The 22,713-nt window shown below is 48.6% G+C and overlaps 3 protein-coding genes across 5 annotated transcripts in view; 2 read left to right on the top strand and 1 right to left on the bottom strand.

Moving 5' to 3' along the window:
* The window catches only part of ZNF598 (zinc finger protein 598, E3 ubiquitin ligase), an 82,473-nt gene extending 66,833 nt beyond the window's left edge, over positions 1-15,640 (bottom strand). The window contains exon 1 of the mRNA XM_063143089.1: positions 15,633-15,640. The gene's annotated coding sequence lies outside the window, so the exon portion shown is untranslated. The remainder of the gene's footprint in view (positions 1-15,632) is intronic.
* Positions 1-22,713, top strand: part of TSC2 (TSC complex subunit 2) — a 187,002-nt gene that overhangs the window by 14,870 nt on the left and 149,419 nt on the right. The gene's annotated exons all lie outside the window — the stretch shown is intronic.
* NHERF2 (NHERF family PDZ scaffold protein 2) overlaps positions 15,376-22,713 on the top strand; it is an 89,596-nt gene continuing 82,258 nt past the window's right edge. For all 3 annotated transcript variants that reach the window (XM_063143092.1, XM_063143091.1, XM_063143090.1), the window contains exon 1: positions 15,376-15,635. In XM_063143092.1, coding sequence (XP_062999162.1) covers positions 15,393-15,635 — 243 coding nt within the window. In that variant the 5' untranslated portion in view covers positions 15,376-15,392. The remainder of the gene's footprint in view (positions 15,636-22,713) is intronic.

Raw genomic sequence — 22,713 nt, 5'->3', positions numbered from 1 at the left:
GAGATGGGAGCCTAAGGCAGCAAAGGGCAGGGGCACCGGCCCTACCATTAGGCAGAGTGAGGCAGTGGCCTCAGGCAGCATTTCTTGGGAGGTGGCAGCAAGGCGTTGGAGGAAAACCTGAGTGCCGTGCAGCCTGCTCTGAGCCCCCTGAGTGTGCAGTGGAGGATGCTGAACCATTGTTAGTGTTGAAACCGGTTCTGCCTGGCAGGCCAGTGGGCTTTCAGGCATGGAATGGGTTTTTTCCCCACCACCTTGCTCTTCCCTTCGGCAGCAAGATGTCTTGGTCCGGCCCTGGCAAAGAGGAGCTGATGCTAATGCGCCATCCCAGCAGCACCAGTCACCTTTGCTGGGGTGGGTGGGTGGGCTGCATGCGCATCGTGGCTGTGGCTGAACCACTCCGGGGTCCTGATGGTGCTGGGAGCCTGCAAGGTGCTCAAAAGAGGTGGCAGAACAACCAAGGCCTGGGCAGAGGGGGGGGGCAGTGGGTATGGGCCTACGATTTTGAGGGGGCCTACTGCCACGACACAGGCTCTGAACACCAGACCCGGCCGAAGCTACTCCCTGCTCAAGCCAAGCACCACCGCTTGATACGCCTGAGGCAAGGGATAAGAACTACCTTCTTCCAAACTATGTGGAGAAAGGGGTTTAAAATGGAGAAGGATTTTAATATATATTATAATGCGCTGTGAGTTACATCTGCTTAGGTGAATGATTGTCAGAGTGGGTGTTAAATGTGTAAACTTAAGATGATAAATGCCAAACAGACATGTGGGATTTTTGTGGTAGTTTAAAAACAAAACAATCAAAATTTATTTTTAAAAGTTCACAAGCTTTGTTTCAAATAACAACATTTAAAAACCTTTTTGAAACCTTTCATACATTCCGGTCACTCATTCACATTCGCTCTTTCCTTTCTCTCACACAATCACTCTTGAACTTTCTTTATTCTCAGTATTGATTAATATACTTCCACTACGTGCACACCACACTCTAAAGACACCACTCACTACACTGACTCTCAAATTTCCCAGAACTTAAGTACCATTAACACAGAGAGCACTATAGACTCTAAGAGGACCTAACAAGTCCCCCCCCCAAAAAGTTTTTTCAATCCCCTCCGTCCTTCCCTTATATATCACTCCTCCCCCCTCCCAAGACATTCTAACTCCGCCCACTCAGGCCAACATTCTAAAAACCACAGACTTACAAACTCAGACATACATTTGAATTGACTTGTGGGGTGTAACGCCACACCTACTCCGAGTCCCCCTGGGCAAAGTTGCTTGATTTTTCTGTTGTAGATGATGAATTTGCCCAAAGAAAAGCACGTAAAGCATTTCTGAATGTGAAGAAGTGATGTCTTTTATACGTCTTGAATAAAAGTGCTTGCCATTACCTTTTTTATAAATCATTCTATAAATGATGATTTTTATATAAATCATCACCTTTTTATAAATCATTCTAGTCTCTCCCACACTAGAGGCATTCAAGAGGCAGCTGGACAACCATCTGTCAGGGATGCTTTAGGGTGGATTCCTGCACTGAGCAGGGGGTTGGACTCGATGGCCTTAGAGGCCCCTTCCAACTCTACTATTCTATGATTCTATATGTACTTAGAACTGATTAAAAATACTTAATGAGCAGTTTGAAATGGGGCCTACATTTCCCATCTGGCCCAGGCCTACTACCAGCTGTGCCCAGCCTTGGGCGTGAGTTTCCTATCCAGGCAGCGCTGTGGCTGGGCGGAGGGGAGGGGAGGCGAGGGGGAATGAGTCGGGGGAGCGAAGGTGGGAGGGCGGAGGGAAGAGACTGGGCTTGTCAGAAGACAAATGGAAAGGTAGCAGTGCCACCCGCAGGCCATGCTTGGAAATGCACCCAGGAGAATTTTGCCACAGGTTTTGCAGAGGAACTTTGGAAACTGCCTTCTGTTGAGCCAGACCCTTCGTCGTTGTCCACCCTGACGGACAGCAGCGGATCCCCCAGGGTTTCAGGCAGGATTCTTTCCAAGCCCTGGAGATGCTGCCAAGGATTGAACTTGGGACCTTCCTTCTGCGCACAAATGAGGTGCTCTATCACAGAGCTATGATCTAGCAGTGCATTCCCATCAATGGCTGCATGAAGAAGGACTCCTCATGTTAGTCTTCAGCAGACCATTGCTCAGCATCTCTGGCTGACTCCTAATATGAGGAGAGGGGGGGTAGCATCACAGAATCGTAGAATAGCAGAGTTGGAAAGGGCCTATAAGGCCATTTAGTCCAACCCCTTCTCAATGCAAGAATCCACCTTAAAGCATCCCTAACAGAGGGCTGTCCAGCTGCACCTTGAAGGCCTCTAGTGTGGGAGAGCACACGACTTCCCTAGGCAATTGGTTCCATTGTCATACTGCTCTAATAGTCAGGACGTTTTTCCTGATGTCCAGCCGGAATCTGGATTCCTGTAATTTGCGCCCATTATTCCGTGTCCTGCACTCTGGGAGGATTGAGAAGAGATCCTGGCCCTCCTCTGTGTGACAACCTTTCAAGTATTTGAAGAGTGCTATCATGTCTCCCCTCAATCTTCTCTTCTCCAGGCTAAACATGATGCATTTACAGTTATATTGACCTCACTCACAGTTGTTTGTGGTTTCTTTAGATAATGTCATAACCTTCAGTTTGGCTTCTGTTTTTTAAAACACTTTTTTGGATTATTTTTTTTTTAGAGCGGTAAAAATGAGGTATTGTTTCTGAAAGCAAAAGAAACGGTATTTTCCTACTTGTGTACTTGTGATACTTCTGTACACCACAGTACCATCTAGAGGTCATGTAGTAGAAAAGCAGGAAATCATAATCATAATCATAATATATTTATTTCTCTCTCTCTGGATCGAGGTGGGAGAAAAACATTAAATACAAATACCATAAAATGCATGAAGGAAAAGCTGTTTGTGTAGAGCTTGGATCTTAATTCTGCAATGAAATCAAAAACAGGTGCAGCGATTGACAGCCTCATGTAGAAAAGCTCCCACTCTCTCTGTAGTCATCAATCTTTTATAAATGGCCCTCATGCCCACCCCTCTTTTCCAAACTAAAAACCCCAAAATGCTTCTTCTCTCAGAGGGAAGGTGCTCTAACACCTTGGTCGTTTTGGTGACCTTGGAGGCACTTTTACTCTTTGCATGCTGGGATGAAGACCTGCTGCCCCGTGGCCTAGATGCCTTTGGATTTGGCCTGAGGCCTCCCTCCTCAGCTCCGTGGAGCAGTTAGCCCTAGGGAAAAGGGTCCCCTTTGCCCTGTCAGTTAGGGGAGTAGTAGGAAGAAACCTGTGGAGAGTGGTTGGCTCTGAGTGGGGCTATGGACCTTGCTTAGCTCCTTCTGAATGAAACCCGGGGCAGATTCACTGCCCCAGTGATACCAGAGCAACCAGCACCCACTGGTAGAAAGAGAAGAGGAAGATTGAGAAGGGGAGGAAAAGAAGGAGGAGAAAAGGGAAGTGAGAGCTAAAGCTGGGAAGAATGTTGCTTTGGGCCTTTTGACTTCAGGCTCAAGAAGATTTCCTCCTGCCGCCTTTCAGCAGGAGCCCCCAGCCTTTTCGGGTCATGGGCAGATTTGAAATTTTGAAAGAGTGTCATGGGCGCTTTCACAAAATGGCTGTCATGGGGTTGAGGCTTGCCCATTCGTATAAGGGCTGCCATGATGGTCATATAATGGCTCATCACAGAACACTCATTTCCCAGAAGGCCAATGGGTGAGGCTGAAAGAAAAACCACTTGCCCAAGAATTTTAATGCAAGGAAAAGGTGGGTTCTGAGCTCCAAAACACAAAACCACCCCTTGGAAACCAAATAAAGATGGTGAGGGCGGCACTTCCTTTTGCAGCATCCTAGCCTTACAATTAAAGAAGTTTCTTTTTTTAATTTTAAGAAGTCTTAAGAAGTAAAATAAAAATCAAGGGATTATTAAAGAATTTTAAAAGAATCATAATAATAAATTCCCACTTTTTTAGATATTTATTTTATTTTAAAATTCTTTTTAAAGTTGTTTAAGAAAATGCAGTATTCTTATGTTGAAAAGCCCCTTAAAACCTTGTAAAAAAGAATGAAGGTATTGTCCACAAGATATTACTCTTATGATTAATTTATTTGTTTTACAGCTCCTGAAGAAGGAATATTCCCTCCGAAATGCGTAGAGCTTAATACATTTTCTTTCTGTCCTGGGCACCAGAGTTTGCCTCCTCCTTCACCATGATGGAAAAGGCCTTCTCCTGTGTTGCTCCCAGACTCTGGAATGCTTTCCCACTGGAGTTGGGACTGCATTTAGGAAGCGTGGCAAGACACATCTTTTCAGCTTACCTTTTAACACTGTTGTTGTAGGTTTTTAATGTTTACTGTGTATTTGATTATGGTTTTCATTATCTAAACTTTTTGTAAACCACTTTGGTTGGCTTCAGAAAAATACAATCAATCAATCAATCAATCAATCAATCAAATTCTGTTCAAATGGGGCTACTGCTGAGCTCATTGCAGGAAGGATGGAATACGGTGAGATTCCGGGGGCGGGCGGGGCGGAATTGAGACTAGGTTTGCTCAGCAGATGGCAGCAAGGAGCCATTTTGCTACACTGTTGGGAAGTTCACTCAGCAAAAAAATCAAATCAAAATCAAAGGTTTATACTGTTATTCACGTAGACTGTGTGTTTTCCCAAAACTACCAAAATGTTATGTTTGACTTTTCCTAAGCTCATTGTTGATGCCTTAATTATTACATTTATGGAGCACAAAATGGCATGCATGGTTCCCCTCCCCTTGTATACAACGACTCTGTCAGGTAGGTTGGGATTGGGAGCAGAGAGGATGGCTCAGTTCGGACAGCATGATAAACAACGGTGGTTTAAGTAGTCAACCGTATGCTGAATGGTCAACGGTCAGTAATTGTGTTGTCTGTCGGGCAAAAGCCACCCCACAGTTGACTATTTCTTCAAAATAACCAACAGAGGAAAACAACGCTCTGCAGTGTTGACTATTTGCCACAACCTTTGGTTAGCGTGTTGTCTGTCGGGCTCAGTGGACTATTTTGCAGGGTTGAGTTGACTATATCATCTGGCTACAGAGTTCCCAGGCAAGAATGGCCAAAACTCCACCAGCCTCTCTGCTGCAGCTGGCAAAACTCACAGAGGCTGCTGGGATAGCACCAGGAATACTGAGGGAGGAGGGAGGGCAGGGAGAGGGGCGGGGGCTGTGTCAATCAATGCCGGGTTGACTGTTAGTCCACTCAACACCAGCCCCAACCAATCCACAGTTGTGTAGGGACATGTCGTGTGGGGAGTGTCCCCTCGATAATCAACCCTGGAGTTGACTATCAACCCACCATTGACTATTGTGTTGTCCAAACGCAGCCAACCACTGGCCCGGTAAGTTTCACAGCTGAGATGAGATTTGAACCAGAGTCTCTGAAACCCTAGGGCAGACACTCTAAATCAGCCTTCCCCAACCTGGAACCTTCCAGCTGTGTTGGTCTGCCATGCCCCTCCTGCTCAGGCAGCATGGGAAGAGCTCTAAAAGGTTCTCACCAAACTGGGAGAACGGGCATGAAAATGGCAAATGCAGTCCAGCCTTAGCAAGTGTCAAGCAATGCACATTGCGGCAAAATCTCACATATACATTGATGGGTTCCAAGTTGACAGGGTCTGGCCAAGATAGAAGTAGGCAAGTTGTCATGGCACAGGCCGCTTAATCTGCAGTTGCAAGCAGCCATGGCCTCAGGTGAACTTATAGTGTTCCCAGGCAAAGGCTATCCATGGCTACTAGCCCTGATGGTTGTGTGCTATCTCCAGCATTTGAGGCAGTAAGCCTCTGTGCACCAGTTGCTGGGGAACATGGGTGGGAGGGTGCTGTTACTTCCAAGTCCTGCTGGCCGACGGCTGGCTGGCCACTGTGTGAACAGAGTGCTGGACTAGATGGACCCTTGGTCTGATCCAGCATCAGGGCACTTATGTTCTTAAGTGGGTTGTCACTTACACAGTTCCAGGGATGTATTTTTGGATAAGAATGTGGTCAGCCGAAGAGGGAAAAGAAGAAGTAGAGTGGGGAAGGAGGAGGGGGAGGAGGGATGTAAAATCATATATAGGCTATAGCAGGAAGCGTGGTCAGGTACTGGAGTCTGGCAGAAGCAGGCGCCAGCAAAATTAGATGCAGCCAAATTTCCACCAAGAGTTGTGGAAAACGATTAACAGGGCTTGCCTAGGAAGCTGCCTTGGAAATTTCCAGATTCTCACATCTCTCCTGCCACTGGCGGGCTGTGTGTCCACGAGGAGAGAACTTGCACAGGGAACGCGATTGTACAGGGCGGTGTGACTTTCTCATGGCATGTTTGCAAATATTGCATTTAGTACAGTGGATCGTTTTTTTTCCCATTCAAAAGAAAGCCTGAAAGGTTAAGTGAAAAAGTCTGCTGTAAACCAGTGCAAATATTGGCTCTGGCGGATCACTGGATAAGCAGAGAATTGTTGTTGAGGCAAGATATCATCTCTCTGCTATGCATGGCATGAATTCTCTTCTCTCTCTCCAAGTGCAATTTCCGCTATAACCTGCACAACAGCACATTGAGTTACCAAAGTAGTTTCATCTCTGTCAAAGATCCTGAGGACTTGAGCCTTGATTGGCATGCCAGAAACATATGCAAGGCGAAGAACGGGGGTTGTTTTCCAGTGAGAAGTCCTGGAAGTGCTTGTGAAGGACTGAAAAGACTGGTCACCGGCTCAGTGCTAAGGGAAAAGACTCTGCACACACTCAAGAGACATTCCCACCTTCATGGATTCACCTGTTCTTGGGCTAACTGAGCTGGACTTTCAAAAGACGTTACAGAGGTGAGCCTTAGTAAATCCTGGCAACATGTTACACCCTGAGATGAGAGCCCCCTTGAGCATGCGCAGAGAGCCCCAGCCATGTATCTGGATTTAGTGTCATTGTGGATTTTACTGGCTTTGGAAACAAAATGAATGAAATAAAATCTTAATTGGGATTCTTAGTATGTAATTGGAACTCCACGTTGTCCTGACCGAGGCATTGGCTTCAGGTGCTGAAAAGAATCAGGAAATAATGCAATTGTGTGTGCCTGTGTGTACGCACCCACAGTCTCCCATTAAAAAGTAAAAAACAGAAGCTTACAGCAACCGATGAAAATGAGCGTACAGAATACAAATGCAACTGAGAGGTGAAGCTCATCCCTTGTCGTGCAGGGGGTTGAGAAAAGCTGCGGAAGGAGCAGCAGCTATTGCCAGCATACACGACTTGTGACGCTCCGTGGCAGGCACAGCCCACGCCCCACACAGCCCCCCAGAGGGGCCGTAACCACCTCCCAGCATGGTGTCTTTGCAGTTCCAGGCAGGCGGCAAAGGCAGCAGGACACATGAGGCCCTGGCGGACCCTTGTACTTGGCTAGTGGGCTGGGTTTGGCTTGGTGGTGGTTCACAGATTGGACCACTCTGAGCTAGGGGTCAACTTTGAAATGGAGGGTTGGTTGAGGTCGTGGGCCAGGGGCAGTTGCAGACCAGGGCCTCAAGTTGCTGACCAGGGCCTCAAGGTGAAGGCCTGAGACCGTAAATTTTTTAGAGCAAGACGCTAAAAAAAAAAAAAAAGAATCAGGAAAAACTGGCCGCTGCTTTTAATACACAAAATGCCGCTCTAGCTTGGCAATGAAACTGCCTGAGTGTGATGCATTTGAGTTCTCACTCCTCAGCCCCCAATCTGCTGTTTTAAGGTGGATTATGAGCTGCATCTGTAAGCCTCACTCAGCGGCGCTCCTCCAGCATTACGTCCACCACATTAATTCGCCGACGCGAATGGCAACGGAACGAGGAGCCCACATCTTCTTTGCTGCTGGGGTGGGGTGGGCTGGGGTGGGGGCTGCCACCTCGGAATTGCCTCCTTTGCACCACAGCAGCAAATAGCAAAGAATGCTGACTGCAAATCCTCCAAAGCCAGGAAAACGACTGGAAAACAAAGCCCTTTGCTGCCTTGAAAAGTCTCTGAAATGAGATGGCTGGATCTTTCTGGAATCAAAGCAGCCCAGCGTTAAAATGCAAAGCGGCAGGGAATCTCTCCCAAGCACTAATTTGGTGGCCATTATGTTCCATTTGTGAACAAAAACTTTCCTGCAGGTAGCGCTCTGCAGAGGAGGTACATGAAAAGGGCTGGGGGTTTTATGAAAGCCTCTTACCAAAGCAAATCTTCCAGGCTGCCTCAGGAAGGAAGAGCTGCCTGTTCTGAGCATCCAGGCAAGGTGACTTGATGCAGATCTGTTCCTCTCCCGGAAAGCCCCCCCTCCCACATCCAGATAGCCGCATGGACACTGAGCAACAGGGAGCACAAACCAGCAGGAAATTCTCCAGGGTAAAACCCCACTGAAATGAAGCAGAATGATTGATTGATTGATTGATTGATTACATTTTTATAACGCCCAATAGCCGAAGCTCTCTGGGCGGTTCACAAAAATTAAATGATGCTCATTTTCTTGTTGTCCTCACAATATGTGTGTGTCTGGAGGGGGGAAGGTTATTATGGAACAGCATTCCCCCTCCAGTTGTTTTCTATGCAGGTTTTTATTGATGTAATCACACATTTATACCCTATCTTCCACCAAGGAGCAAATGCCGGCATACATGGCTCCCTCCCAGTTATATCCTCACAACACCCCTGTGAGGGAGGTTAGGCTGAGAAACGACAACTGGCCCAAGGTTACCTAGTCAACTTCATGGCTGAGGTGGGATTAGAAAGCAGGTCTCCTGAGTCCCAACCACTACACCACACTGTGTCTTTTTATGGTGTGGTGGTGGGTTTTTTTAGGTATAGCGGAAGGTTTGATGTATTTTAGCCGTTCCGCGTATGAAACCAGGTGGTGGCCATGGTAGTTATTAAAGATAACATCAATGTACATGGTGCTGTGCATAGTAAAAGAATAAAACAGCAACACCCTGCCACATAGGCTTACATTCTAATAAACATTAAGCCAGGATGCTGGGGTTGGGGGGCGGCTGGGGCGGCAGCTTTGGAACAGCATCCCCGGAAGTCGCTCTAGGAGACTCCTTTGCTTGGCGCTCTAGGCCGCCGCCTGAGCTGCCTCTATGGCAGCTCCGGCCCTGTCCTTAAAGGACGCATCTGGGGTGGGGGAGGTTCCAAGAGTTGCAGTCAAACACACCTGGAGGGCACGGGGTTGGAGAAAGCTGCTCTAAAGGGCTAAGATTTGGAAACCCCCTAACCAGCATGGGCATCCAAATGGCAGATGCGGTTCAATGTAAGCAAGTGTAAAGTGATGCACGTTGGGGCAAACAATTCTGACTTCAAGTATAACCCAATGGGATCTGAGCTGGCGATGTCTGAACAAGAAAGAGATCTTGGGGTTGTGGTGGGCAGATTGATGAAAAGGTCAACCCACCATGCAGGTGCTGTTAAAAAAAGGAAAACTCCATGTTAGGCATTATTAGAAAAGGAATTGAAAATAGAATTGACAATATCATACTGCCTTTAAACGTACAAATCCATGGTGCGACCACACTTAGAATACAGTGTGCAGTTCTGGTCACCACACCTAAAAAAGTGATATTATAGAGCTGGAAAAAGTGCAAAAAGGGGCAACTAAAATGGTCAAGGGGCTGGAACATCTCCCCTATGAAGGAACGTTACAACAGCTGGGATTGTTTAGCTTGGAAAAAAGGAGGCTAAGGGGAGACATGATACAGGTGTACAAAACTATGCATGGTGTGGAGAACGTGGATAGGGAGACATTTTTCTCCCTCTCTCAAAATACTAGAACCCAAAGGGGTCATCCCATGAAGCTGATTGGTGGGAGATTCAGGACAGATAAAAAGAAGGACTTCTTCACACAGGGCATAGTTGAACTATGGAATTTGCTACCACAAGATGTAGTGATGGCCATCAGTTTGGTTTTAAAAGGGTTAAATTCTTGGAGGAGAAGGCTATCAATGGCTACTAGTCCTGATGGCTATGTGCTACCTCCAGTAGTAGATAGAGGCAGTAAGCCTGTGTACACCATTTGCCTTGGAACTTGGCTGGGAGGGTGCCATTGCACCCAAATCCTGCGTGTGTGTTCCTGGTCAACAGCTGCTTGGCCACTGTGTGAATAGAATCCAGCATGGCTCTTCTTATGTTGACCCCGCAGGATTGCATGTATTTCATGGAAGAAAACACTCTTGCATCCTGGTCTTGCCAGTACTCTCACCCCAGGGTACCCTGCCTAGGGCTGCAGTCCCAAACCCACTTCCTCAGGAGTTGGCCCCATTGAACTCTGTGTAAACATGCTTAGGAGCAGTGCTGTAAGTGCCTCACCTCCACTTCTGTTACATTGCTGAAGACTCTTCCTGGCACGCTCAAAGCCAGGGGAGGGCAGAAGGTGGAACGGGACGTGCTGGTCGAGAATGCTGGAAGATTTGCAGCAAATTGGCAAAGATTTCGGACTCCCAGCGGTTGAACAATAGCAACAGCAATATGACTTTTCCCACATAAATTAGGCTGCTGAAATGAAGAAAGCTCGGGGGGAGGAAGGAAGGGAATTTTGTGCAGAAGGATTGGGAGCTCAGTTGGCTAGAACACTTAGCTTCAAATGCCCATGCAAAGGAAATTAATATGGGTAGGGTGACCATAGGGCAGGGCTCCTGCAGTTTTAACTGTTGTGATGAAAAGGGGATTTCACCAGGCGCTGCATGCATACAAAGGACACCTGCTGAAAGTCCCTTTTCTATGCAACTGCTAAAGATACAGGAGCCCGGTCCTCCTTTTCATATGGTCACCCTATGTCTGGGTGGTGGTGAAGAGAGTTCAGGCTCCTCAGCTTAGAACCTCAACCAGAGGCTGGTGCAAATGGCATTCACTTAGGATTAACAAATAAGGTTCCTCTGAGCCTGTTTTGAGTCTGGGAATTTGTTTTCCATTCAGTTCTGGTATGGCTCTAAGTCCTGTCCAGCCCAAAGCTGGACAGGACTTAGTGCATTGCATTGCATGCAGTGCACTGTCAAGCCCAGTGCACCGGCTGGCGCTGTGCATCCCAAATGAAGCTTTGAGCCACCACTCATCATACACCCACACACCTAGGAGAGACTCCTCTACAAATTGGCACAGCGTTCAGTCTGGCCCAAAGCTTTCTGTGGGCGCAGGGCATGGTGAGGTACGGCACATCGTGCTAAGGACAGCCAAAAGAAGTAGGCACGTTGTTTTTTTGTAATTGAAAAGATAGAAGAGCATGAGTACCATTACTAAAAAAATCTAGTTTAAAACGTATCAAGAAAAAAGAATAACATTTTTGCCTTTGAAGGTATGACCTTGAATTTAGTTTTCTGGAACATTCTATGTTAAATCCATATTTAACTAAGCTTATATCTCCATAACTAAGCCAGTCTCTGTATATAAGAACTCTGGGTTATTTAGGATAGGCTGAAGCTTAAGTTGGGGTGCACAGCACCAATTCCTTATTCTTTGCTATGTATTTTGGCTGTTATTGGCACGGGGTGGCATGCTTGATAATGCCATGCAGACATAAAACTTTGGACTGGACGCGACTCAGTGCCAGCTGATAGAGGAGGCTCTCCTGGATATGTTGGTTATGACTGTGGGTGCCCTTGAACTTTATTTGGGGTGCACAGCACCATCCTTCTTCTTTCCTATGCATTTTTGCTATTATTGGTGCAATGCACACTCAGAAAGCTTTGGGCCCAGACAGGGCTCAATGCCAACTTGTAGAAGGTACTCTCCTGCACCAGTTCCTTATTGTTTTCTGCATACTTTGGTGATTATTGGCATTCTTGACAATAAGACAAGGGGAAGGAGCACGCTTGACAGTGCCCTGCACATGCAGAAAGTGTTGGATCAGACATGACTCAATGTCATTTTGTAGAGATTTTGGGTGGCCCGATGCTAGGGTGACCATAGGGAAAGGAGGACAGGGCTTCTGTATTTTCAACAGTTGTATAGAAGGAAATTTCAGCAGGTGTCCTTTGTAGGCATGCAGCACCTGGTGAAATCCCCTCTTCATCACAACAGTTAAAGCTGCAGGAGCCCTGCCTAGCGTGACCAGATACAAAAGAGGGCAGGGCTCATGTAGCTTTAACTGTTGTGATGAAGAGGGGATTTCACCAGGTGCTGCATGCATACAAATGGCACCTGCTAAAATTCCCTTTTCTTTACAAATGTTAAAGATACAGTAGCCCTGTTCTCCTTTCCATATGGTCAACCTACCCAATGCTTTGTATGGGGTCCAGAGCCCCAATTCCTTATTCTCTCCTAAATATTTTGGCTATTATTGGTGTGGTACGCCACGTTAGGCAGTGCCCTGAGCACAAACAAAGTTTAGGAGTGGGCAGGAGTCAATGCCAACAGGTAGAGGACATGCTCCTGGACACGCCTCCTCCCATATGTACCTGCCCAGACCTTAAGATCATCTACAGGGGCCCTTCTCCGTGAGCCCCTGCCAAAGGAAGTGAGGCAGGTGGCTACTAGAAGGAGGGCTTTCTCCGCTGTGGCACCCCGGTTGTGGAAGGAGCTCCCCAGAGAGGTCCGCCTGGCGCCTACACTGTACTGCTTTCGTCGCCAGCTGAAGACCTTTTTATTCTCTCAATATTTTAACACTTAATTTTAACTTAAATTTAAATCTTACTGTTTTAACTCTGTATTTTAATCTTATATCAATTTTGTTGTGTGGTTTTATCCTGGTTGTGCTTTTTATACTGTATTTTGTAATTGTGCTTTTAACCTGTTGGTTGTTTTATTGTGGTTTTAATTTTTGTGAACCGCCCAGAGAGCTTCGGCTATTGGGCGGTATAAAAATGTAATAAATAAATAAGTGGGTGTATGATGTGGGATGTCCCACAACTTAATTTGAGGTGCATAGCACCAGTTCCTTATTATTTTCAACATGTGTATTATTGGGTTTGGGCAGCAAGTTTGATAGCGTCTAGTGCACATGCAAAGCTTTGGGTTGGGTAGAACGCTGTGCCACTTTGAAGAGAACACTCTGATGGACATCGGGTTGTGGGATTTGGATTTGAGTTTGCCCAAAAAATCGATTTGGGGTGCAAAGGACCCGTTCCCTATTTGCCATTGTCATCTGAGGTCATTGTGCTTTAATGTGTTTTGTGTAAATAATAACTATTTTGATTAGGGAGAGTTGTTGTTTATCTTCAAGGGGCCAGTCTCCCGATCATGGAGCTATAGGATATGAGGCAGCCCTAAACTTTTTTGGGTGTTTGTGTGTGCAAGAACATTTAAACATTAGGTTCCTGTTCAGTTTACTGATTGAGCTCTTTTGAAATTTGGCGTGAATGAAGAACTGGGAACCAACTTCAGACTTGTGAATAGTTTGGTGTTATTAGCAAGCCTGGCCATCTCACTGTCACTCCTAACTCCAGATCAGCGGGTTGGACTCGATGGCCTTTCAGGCCCCTTCCAACTCTACTATTCTATGATCATTCATGAACAAATTAAAAAGCACCGGCTCTAATGCAATGCTTGGGAGACTGTTTACATCCCTCCATTGTGAGAGCTGCCCATTCATTCCTCCTCTTTCTCTGTTCTTTAACCAGTAACTGATCCATCTGAAGACCTCTTCTCTTATCCCAGGACTGCTCCATTTACTCAGGAACCTTTGGTGAGGGGTTCTGTCCAAAGGGCCTGCGGACTGGTAGCGGATGGTGTTTCTGCTTCTTGTCTGTGGCTGTGGGTGCTGAGTAGAGGGCTCTCTGCTTTGGGGGGGGGGGGCATGCCGCTTTTGCCTCTGCCACTGCTACAGTGGACCAGGAGGCAGGTGAAGGCTGAGCAGGGCCTTCTTCCAACCATCCCCCACGTGGGAGCCTGAAGTTGCATCTCCTTCTATCCCAAATTTGGGGTTAACACCATGGGCTAAGGGAGGCTGCTACTGTGTGGTATCAGCTGCTTCCTTTGTAACCCTCGCAGCAGGCCCTGAACTCTTGGCCTAGAGAGGCCTGTTCGAATCTCTGCAAGCCAGCACCCAAGGGAGCGACTCAGTCACCGTGCTGGAAATGTTTTGGTTTTGTGTTGTAGGACCAAAAGGGAGCTTACAAGCGCTCTCTTTCTTTCTCTCTCTCTTTCTGTGTGTGTGGAACTGCAGGGGGTCCCAATCCAGTTCGGGTGTTCACGGATTGCCACAGCCTTTCCCCTGCCCCCCATCCTTGCCAAGTTCTGGGATTCTCTGCTTTTGTGCAGTTTTTCTGAGTTCAGTACTATTAGGAGGGGCTACGCTGAATGCTTGGAAGATATTATTATTATTATTATTACTACTACTACTACTACTACTACTACTACATTTTGGTGGCTGTTTTAAAAAGCAAGTGGAATGAACCTTGGGAACGTAACGGGGGCAGCTCCAGTCCTGCCCACACCTGCCAGTCCTGTTCCAGTTTAGGCGGCCGGCAGCCCCATGCACGCCTACCTGGGAGTAAGCGCCGCTGAACGCAGAGAGAAACGGCGCCCTGCACGGTCGTGAAAGGAAGGCGGCGGCTGCCTTAGGGCGCCTCTTCCTTTCGGCACCTCCCAGCCCCCTCTCCCCTCTCGGCCTTCGCCCTCCCAGGCGGCTTCAAAACGGAGACGTGCTGGGGCTTCAGCCCTTCCTAGAAACCGCTCCTGCCCCGAACGCCCCCTCCCCTATCGCCAGGGCGGCAGAGCGACGGAAGGGTGAGGGCGCTCTGCCCGTTGCCAGAGGCACGCTTCTTCCCCCCTCCCCCTTGGCGCCAGCTGCCGGCCTTCGAGGAACACGTCCGGGGGCTCAGAGGCTGCCCTCGCTCGAGCGCCTGCTGCCCTTGTTGCCAGCTCCGGCAGCAGCCGCTCCAGGCGCCTCCAGCAGCAGCCCGGCTGCAGAGGACTTCGGCAGCCCCCGAGGGAGGCTCGCCGCCGCCGCCGCCGCAGCAGCAGCAGCAGCAGGAGGCGGGCGGGCAGGAAGGAGGACGACGACGAGGAGGGGGGCCCGGCCCGGCTTGCCCGGCCCGCCCGCCCCCTCCCCAATCTCGGGAAGGTTCCGGGTCGCCGCCTGGCGTGGGCGGCGCAGCGGCTGCCTCCGGCCTGCGAGCGCTTGCGGGGCGCCGTCCCTGGCTGGCTGGCTGGCCGGCCGGCCCGCGGGTCGCCCGGTGCGCGCAGGAGGCGGCGCTGCCGCCGCCGCCGCAGCAGCAGCAGAGGGAGCAGCGGCTGCTGCAGGCGGAGCCCGACGGCGGCCAGCCTCGAGCGCCGTCCGGGCCGGGTGGGCGGCCGCGGCATGGCCGGCCCAGCCCCGCCGCGCGCCTAAGGGCCGCCCTCTCCTCCTCCTCCCCCCGCGGCCGTCGGAAGCGCCCGGGCCGCGCAGGAGGGCCCGCTGCCGCCGCCGCCGCTGCCGCCGCCGCCGCCGGGCTCGCTCGCTCGCTCGCCATGGCCAAGGAGCAGGAGGCGGCGGGCGCCGCGGGGCCCCCCCGCCGCCGCCAGCCGCGCCTGTGCCACATGCTGAAGGGGCCCGACGGCTACGGCTTCCACCTGCACGGCGAGAAGGGCAAGAGCGGCCAGTTCATCCGCAAAGTGGAGCCCGACTCGCCGGCCGAGCAGGCAGCGCTGCGCGCCGGCGACCGCGTCGTCGAAGTCAACGGCGTCAACGTCGAGAAGGAGACGCACCACCAGGTCGGCCGGGCTGGGCGGGCCGGCGGACGGGCGGGCGGGCGGCCGAGCGGTGCCGGCCCGGGGCCCTGCAGAGGCTTGGGACTACAACGCCCAGCGTTCCAGACCCCTAGCCCTGCTGGCGGGGGCTCATGGGAGCTGAAGTCCCAAACATCTGGAGGGGAAGGCTGGCCCGTGGGCCCTCTTGGGTATGATGCAGCAGGGCGCTCTCAGTCTACCTGTGAATGCCGGCCGTTGGGGAAGGGGCAGCTGTCACTTTTATGCCCCGCTCAAGAGCACCCAGAGGCACCCGGGTGGCTGCTGCCATGCCAGGGGTTGGGCCACCAGAGGGACTTTTGGACGGGAGGCTTTTAATAGAGGGCACTTTGGTGGGCATGGAAGGCCAAGTTGCGTGGCCGGGAGGCAAAGGAGAAGCTCAGCTCAGGACATGTAAACAGGGAGGGCTGCTGCCCCCTCCCTGCCCCTCCCCCAGCCACTCTGTGGCTGCCAGATAAGGGGTGTCGACCCTCTTGCTTGCCATCTGCTCAGAGGGAGAAGGAGATACCTGCTGCAGCTCTGGGTGGGTCCCAAGGCACAACATTTACCCCCAGGGGTCTTTTTGTGCAGCGGCTGTGTGTAGAGCCCCTGAAGCCCTCCATCTAAGAGGCTGCCCTAGTTCTGCCCCAGTGGGAGAGAATTATGCAAGCCTGCAGAGGCCTCCTCCAGCGCCATAGAGAGAGCAGAGTTTTGGCCAGAGTTTTATATTTGTTTGCATCTGGTCAGCCAGATGCAGCAGGAGGGCGCTTAAATGCATCACACAGAGCACCCCGGGGTTTGCCACTTGGCAGGGAGATGCGGCCCATAAAGACTCTCCAAGGACCATACCTGTAGTTGCAGTGTTTTTAGATGCACTCACCAGATGTCTTAGGTGTGTGCAGAAAAATGCAATGTGGGAAAAATGGGCCTTGATCTGTCCCTAGTGCTTGGGTGCCCAGCACTATGCTTTCTTCCCCTCCCTTCCTTGTGTACCTCCTAATGGGCCACATAGCTGGTGCCCCCTCCTCCTTTCCATCTCCCCTGCTTCATCCCTGATGCAGGAAGCAGCCAGTGTCTGTGCCCACGGTTGGGCCAAGCGCTTCACACCCGTTTGATGGATGGGTTGACCCTGCCAAACTGGGTGCCACAGTGTCTCCTTTTTTGACAAAGTTTTTGTTTTCTGTTTTGTCTGCGTTGTGGCTTTTCTGTGTCTGCTGAGATTGGTGATCGTGTGAGAGTCTGTGCCTTGAACTCGAAGCATCGCAGTGACCCAAAGACATAAATAAGTCAGGCTCGTACATCTGCAATATTGCATGCAACAGCAGTGGTCGCTATTTCTCAGAAAGAATGGGTCTCTTATAAAGAGAAATTTAATCCCTTAGGATATCTTGGCTTAGAAAAAAGTCAGCTAAGGAGGCATGGGAACAGTGAATTTGTGAATGGTGTACATCAGGCTTCCCCAACATGGGGCCCTTCAGATGTGTTGGACTATGAGCATCTCTACATCAAGGGAACTCGTGTTGTTTACCCAGGGCTTTTGTGCTGCCTGGTTCTTTGGCACAATTGTTATAGGTTGCGTTACACAAAAGGAGAGGGGCTACCAGGGGGTTGAATTGAATCTTCCTCTCTTTTCAGAACCATTGAGTTCTATTGAGACAGCACCATCTAGTGGCAGAAGATCCTGCTGTTTCCTGGCTATTACCACTTCAAAAGTGGTGCTTTTTATGCCGGAATTTCTAGAGGAGTCCGTGAGAGCAAATTCACCCCAAAATATCCATGAATGGCCAATCACGAGTGCGTAATAGATCGCTTTTTTAGAGGGGCTCTATAACTCCTATTTGGCGTCATTTTGCTGCTCAGTTGTCAGGTGAGCCCCGGGATACAAGAGGGTGGTAATTGAGCAATGCCTGTAGAAATTAGATTTGGCAGCAGCCTATGGAGGAAGGGATGGTGGGGTGTTGACCTTGGCTGACCTGGGCAAAAGCTCTTGGGGTCGTCCAATGACCATTATTTGCAGACCGTTTAGGGGTCAACTGAAACAATGCTGTACTGCATCAAATAACTTATGGATAATAATGTGTATGCTCCAGTTTTGCACCATTGCAGAAAAGGGCAGAGAGCATCCTGAGAATCTCAGCTCTTTCTTTCTTTTTCATTTTTAAAGCAAGTTTCTAGCCCATATGACTCTGCAAAGACAGAGTGGAAAGTATGTGTGGGGTGCCTGGTGGAATCCCAGAAGCTGGGTCATAGTTCAGTAGTCAGGGGGAAAGAATTGCTCCTTAGGACAAGCTCATTAAATTATGCATTGAATGCAGATTTGAATAATTATTTGCAATTGGCAGAATCCAGCTTTTTGTAGCGGGGAAGTTGGGGAAATGGGTTTTAATACTTTGCTTTTGAGTGCAGATTCATTGTCTGAAACTTTCCCTGGATTCATTGTCCGAATCTCCACTTGGGCAAGTTCCTTTTTCATAGTTTGGAGCTGTGCCTCATTCAGAGAAGCAAGGGGCACCGCTGAAGGGCAGGAGAGGGCGGGGGCCGCTGCACGGCCATGAAGGGAAGGCGGTGAGCTTAGGGTGCCCTCTCCCTTTCTACAAGGGCACATCACGGTCTGCTGTCAGGTCCTGCCATCTCAACTTATAATAAGTAGCATTCCCCATGAGGATGATATACAAACTCTAAAGGATCAGGAGGGGAAGTCTGAAGCTAGATAAGCAAGTGATAAACATACAGACAGGCGGCAGAAGGGACCATAGAATGGGAGTGGGGGGCATGTGGTTGTCCCTGTATGGATGTGAAAGAGAAGGGGGGAGGCTTGTTTTGAATGTGGTGCCAATGCTATTACTTTCATCATTTTACTGCTTTCATCTGTATCCATCCATAGCACACCTCTGTACAGGAAGGGAGGATCAACCAAGCCCCAAGGGAGACTGAATAGCCAATCAGTTGCTGCTACCTTGTGCCGTGAAGTAGACCAGGTTCTCTTCCTTCCCTGAACTCGTCACCTCTTAAGCCTAGTCACCTGTGGGAGTTGGGGGTGGGTGGGTTGCAGCCTCACCTCAGCTGCTACCTTATGCGGGCCTTTCTCCTTGTTGTGCCTCTCTGCTTATGTCCCTGAATACTGGTGTCCTTTCCTTTTTGCAAAGCACCTTGAATCGCTCTAAGTTACTAGGAGTCTTCACTGCAATTACTGCATAATTGAAGCTTGTTTACCCTTTGCTGCATAATTGAAACTTGCTTACCCTGTGGTTGGACATAGAGGCAGTCTAATGGGAAGAAATAAGCAGGTTGGAATCTACACCAGAAATCAGGTTCTGAGTGTGTCTCGTTTTCAAACAGCGGGGGTGGGGCTTTTGTTTACGCCTGTCAAGAGTCCACGCTCCTCCTTGTTTTCTCATGCCCGGCTGAACGAGTTAACATAAGAGTATCGGGAGAGCTGTGCTGGATAAGGCCAAAGGCCTCTCTAGTCCACCATTTTGTTCCCACTATGGCCAGTCAGATTCCTCAATGGGAAACACACAATCAGGGCATCAGCGCAAGATTACCCTCCCTCTCAGGTTCCCCAGCACACTGCCTCTGATATTGGGGTCACAACATGATAACTCACATGCAAGGTTGAGTATGGGTTGTTGTTAAACCGTGTGTGGTTGTTGAATCATGGGTTGTTGGTGAACCGTGGGTTGTTGCATTGTGTGAACCCAAAACAGTGGTTTGTTAAACACAAACAGCCCACAGTTCACAACCCAACAACAAACCATGGGTTCTCTTTGTGAATTGTTCATGGTTAATAAGCCATGGTTTTGGGTACACACAACACAACAAGGATCTTCTCTGGGTAGATCTTTTCTAGGTGCCACCAGCCACAATGGTGCAGCGAGCGGCTACAAGGGAACGGGTCTTCTCTGCATTGGCCCCTGTCTGTCAAATACCCTTCCTAGGGAGATCCGCCTGACACTTTTAAAATCTCTCTCTCTCTCTCTCTCTCTCATTGGCTGAATTATTGTGTTGGTTGCTCTTTTACTTTTGTAGGGGTTTTATTATTGTAAACCTCTCCAAGGACACATGCCAGTTAGGTGGTACATAAATCTAATGAAAAAACAAACAAAAGTAAACAAATATAGCTTGAGTTGTCCCTCAAAAGCCATTCAGAGTGGCTTACAAGGCCCTCCCCCGACTCCGCTGCCCATTGTGTCCTAGCAATAATCCTGTAGGCTGGGCTGAGGGAATGGGTCCGGCTCAAGGTCACCCTGTGAGCTCCATGGCGGAGTGAGCGCTTGGGCTGGGGCCTCCCCAATCCTAGCTGAGCTTTCAGTCTAGCCACCAGACGATGCTGGCTGGTGTAATATTCTGGCTGGAGGCATTCTTTCACCTGGGCTGGTATTTCCCCATCTTGTGGATGGCTTTAGGCCATTCTAGGGTGTTCACGAGAGAGGTGGCATTTGAGCCAGGGGCCTCCTTGTCCTTGGCTAGCCCTGGGGCCACTGTGCAGAGTGCTTCATTGGCTTCAATCAGCTCATGCCGAATAAACCGAATGAAGAATGGGGCCAAGAGCTATCAGTCATAGGGATGGGTTTTCCCCCCATTCCCAGCACAATTCTAAACATGTTAACTCAGAAGTTAATTCTCACTGATTGATTTATTGAAGACCTGCAGTCCGTTTTGTTTTATCATGAGGTGTTCTGGTGGCCCTTGTTTCAAACGTCTTAGTCCCCCTTTGATTTCACGTTTTCGTCGCAGATGAGAGTTCAACGATATCTATATCTCTAGAGATAGATAGATAGATAGATAGATATATCAGTATAAGAGTTCTGTCAGTTCAGTGGGATCACTTATCTGGGGTGCTGAAAACGTTCTAGGAGATGTGCAGACTGGTCAGTGGGCAATGCTCTTTCGCTGGTTTTCCAACTTCAAGGAAGGTGTTGGAGTAACTCCAGGGTCTCTGACGTGGGGTTCAGGCTCTCTGCCCCTCCTGAATTTTATTTCATTTCTTAAGATTTTTTTTTAAAAAAATATATATTTAAAACTGGGAGGCAGGCATGCTCCTAAGTGAAGTTCTGCTCTCCTGCGCAGTCTTTATTTGAGTTTAAAACAGTGGTTTTGTGTTTGAAGCTCAGAGCCCACCTCTGCTTTGTACTTAGTTTTTTGGACAAGTTGTTTTTCTTTTAGCCTCATCAATTTGCCTTGTGGGAAATGAGTGTTTGTGACTGGACATGCCTCCCCTGCATCGGAGGCCATTTTATGAATGGGCAAGGCCTCCCCATAGCAACCATTTTTTGAGAGCACCCACAACACACTCAAAACATTCCAAATGTGTCCACCAACCCAGCTCCTTGTCTGGGAGTGATGAAATTTTAGTTTAACACGTCTTAGTCGGCTGTCAAATGTACAAAAACAACTTCTTGGTGATGCAAGTGTGGGTGGTCTCAATCTCTTCGTTTGACCTTGGAGAAACATAATTTCGATGGTGTCACTCTCGAAAATGGTGCGTTTGAGTGCTGCATGCAAAAAACAAAATGGCTGCCATCGCAAACACTTTCCCCCATTTTTCTAAGTAACCGTCCGTTTAATTAAAAAAAAATTACACAGAAAATTAGTGGCTGAAATAACCCCTTAAGCATGGCTTATTGTCTGCCTTCCTTTTCTTCAAGTTAGCATCAAACACAGGCTCCATTTTGAGTCTGTTCTTGCATCACTGTGAAACAATAGAGAAAATTAAGACGTTAATTGGGTTATTGGTTTAAATTTTTTCCAAACAAAATATAATTGTAATATGTGTAGCAAAAATAAAGCAAGTTATGGGGTTATTTCAACCGCTAATCTTTTCAGAAGAGATGTTCAGGAAATATATGGAAACGTTAAAAGTAAACTTTTTAATAGAATGGTAGGTCCAAAAAGTATGTAATGACCTTTTTTGTGTAGAATTGAAGGAGAAACATTTTCTGTATAATTTTTTTTATTATTAAATGGACAGTAACTTAGAAAAATGGAAAAAAGTGTTTGCGATGGGGGCCATTTTGTTTTTCACGTGCAGCACTCAAACGCACCATTTTCGAAAGTGACACCATCAAAATTACGTTTCTCCAAGGTCAAACGAAGAGATTGAGACCACTCCCACACTGGCATCATCAAGGAGCCCACAGATGTACATTTGACAGTCAACTATCTGGAAGATTGTAGAAGGCTTCTAGAGAAGGTACAGACAGGAGTATCTAGCAACAGAGATCTATCTTTATTTACTGACAAATAAGACCTATTGTTGTGTAGAGCATCCTCAAGTAAACGTAGATAAGATTGCAACATATAGGTGATAATAGTAATCTTGATGCAGAAACGCTCAAATGGTCAAGGTTTTTTAAGCTTTGAAAAATCACCAAGGGCTGAGAAGGTAGAAATATGTTTATAATGTGGGTCGGTGGGAATTATTCAAAACAACAAGATTGCTAAAAGTCCAGGGCTGCCTGCTGGAACAGATAGCCAGCAGGTTTAAGACAATTCAAAGGAACGCTTCTGAGTTTCGTGATGTAACACACAGCTCTCTCTTCCTGCCCTTATTTCCCATTCTAGCCATGCTTGTGATCTCAGCTCCTCCAGCGCGAACACCTTTGCCTGCTCCCTAAAAGATTCTGCCTGTCTTCCTTTGCTACCCTAATGCCTGAATGTGCCGCCACTCATCCATCACCCAAGAACATCTCCATGCTACCATTTCTCTCTCTTTTGTCCTTCAAGTCCTTCCACAAAATCCTCCTTTCCCCTGAAGCCTTTGGATCAACCCACTCATCAGCCACCAAAGCCAGTGTGGTGTAGTGGCTGAGGTGTTGGACTGAGAGTCAGGAGATCCGGGTTCTAGTCCCCACTCGGCCATGGAAAGCCACTGGGTGACTTTGGGCCAGTCACAGACTCTCAGCCCAACCCACCTCACAGGGTTGTTGTTGTGAGGATAACATGGAGAGGAGGAGGATTATGTACACCGCCTTGGGTTCATTGGAGGAAAAAAGGCGAGATATAAATGTAATAAATAAATAAATAAAACGGCATTTACTCATGTTCATCTGTTGCTTCCCATTCT

Source organism: Elgaria multicarinata, chromosome 17 (assembly GCF_023053635.1).
Source record: "Elgaria multicarinata webbii isolate HBS135686 ecotype San Diego chromosome 17, rElgMul1.1.pri, whole genome shotgun sequence".
In the NCBI taxonomy this organism is placed as follows: Eukaryota; Metazoa; Chordata; class Lepidosauria; order Squamata; family Anguidae; genus Elgaria; species Elgaria multicarinata.
Note: the sequence above shows the minus strand (reverse complement) of the source record. Positions and strands in the feature narration are given on the sequence as shown.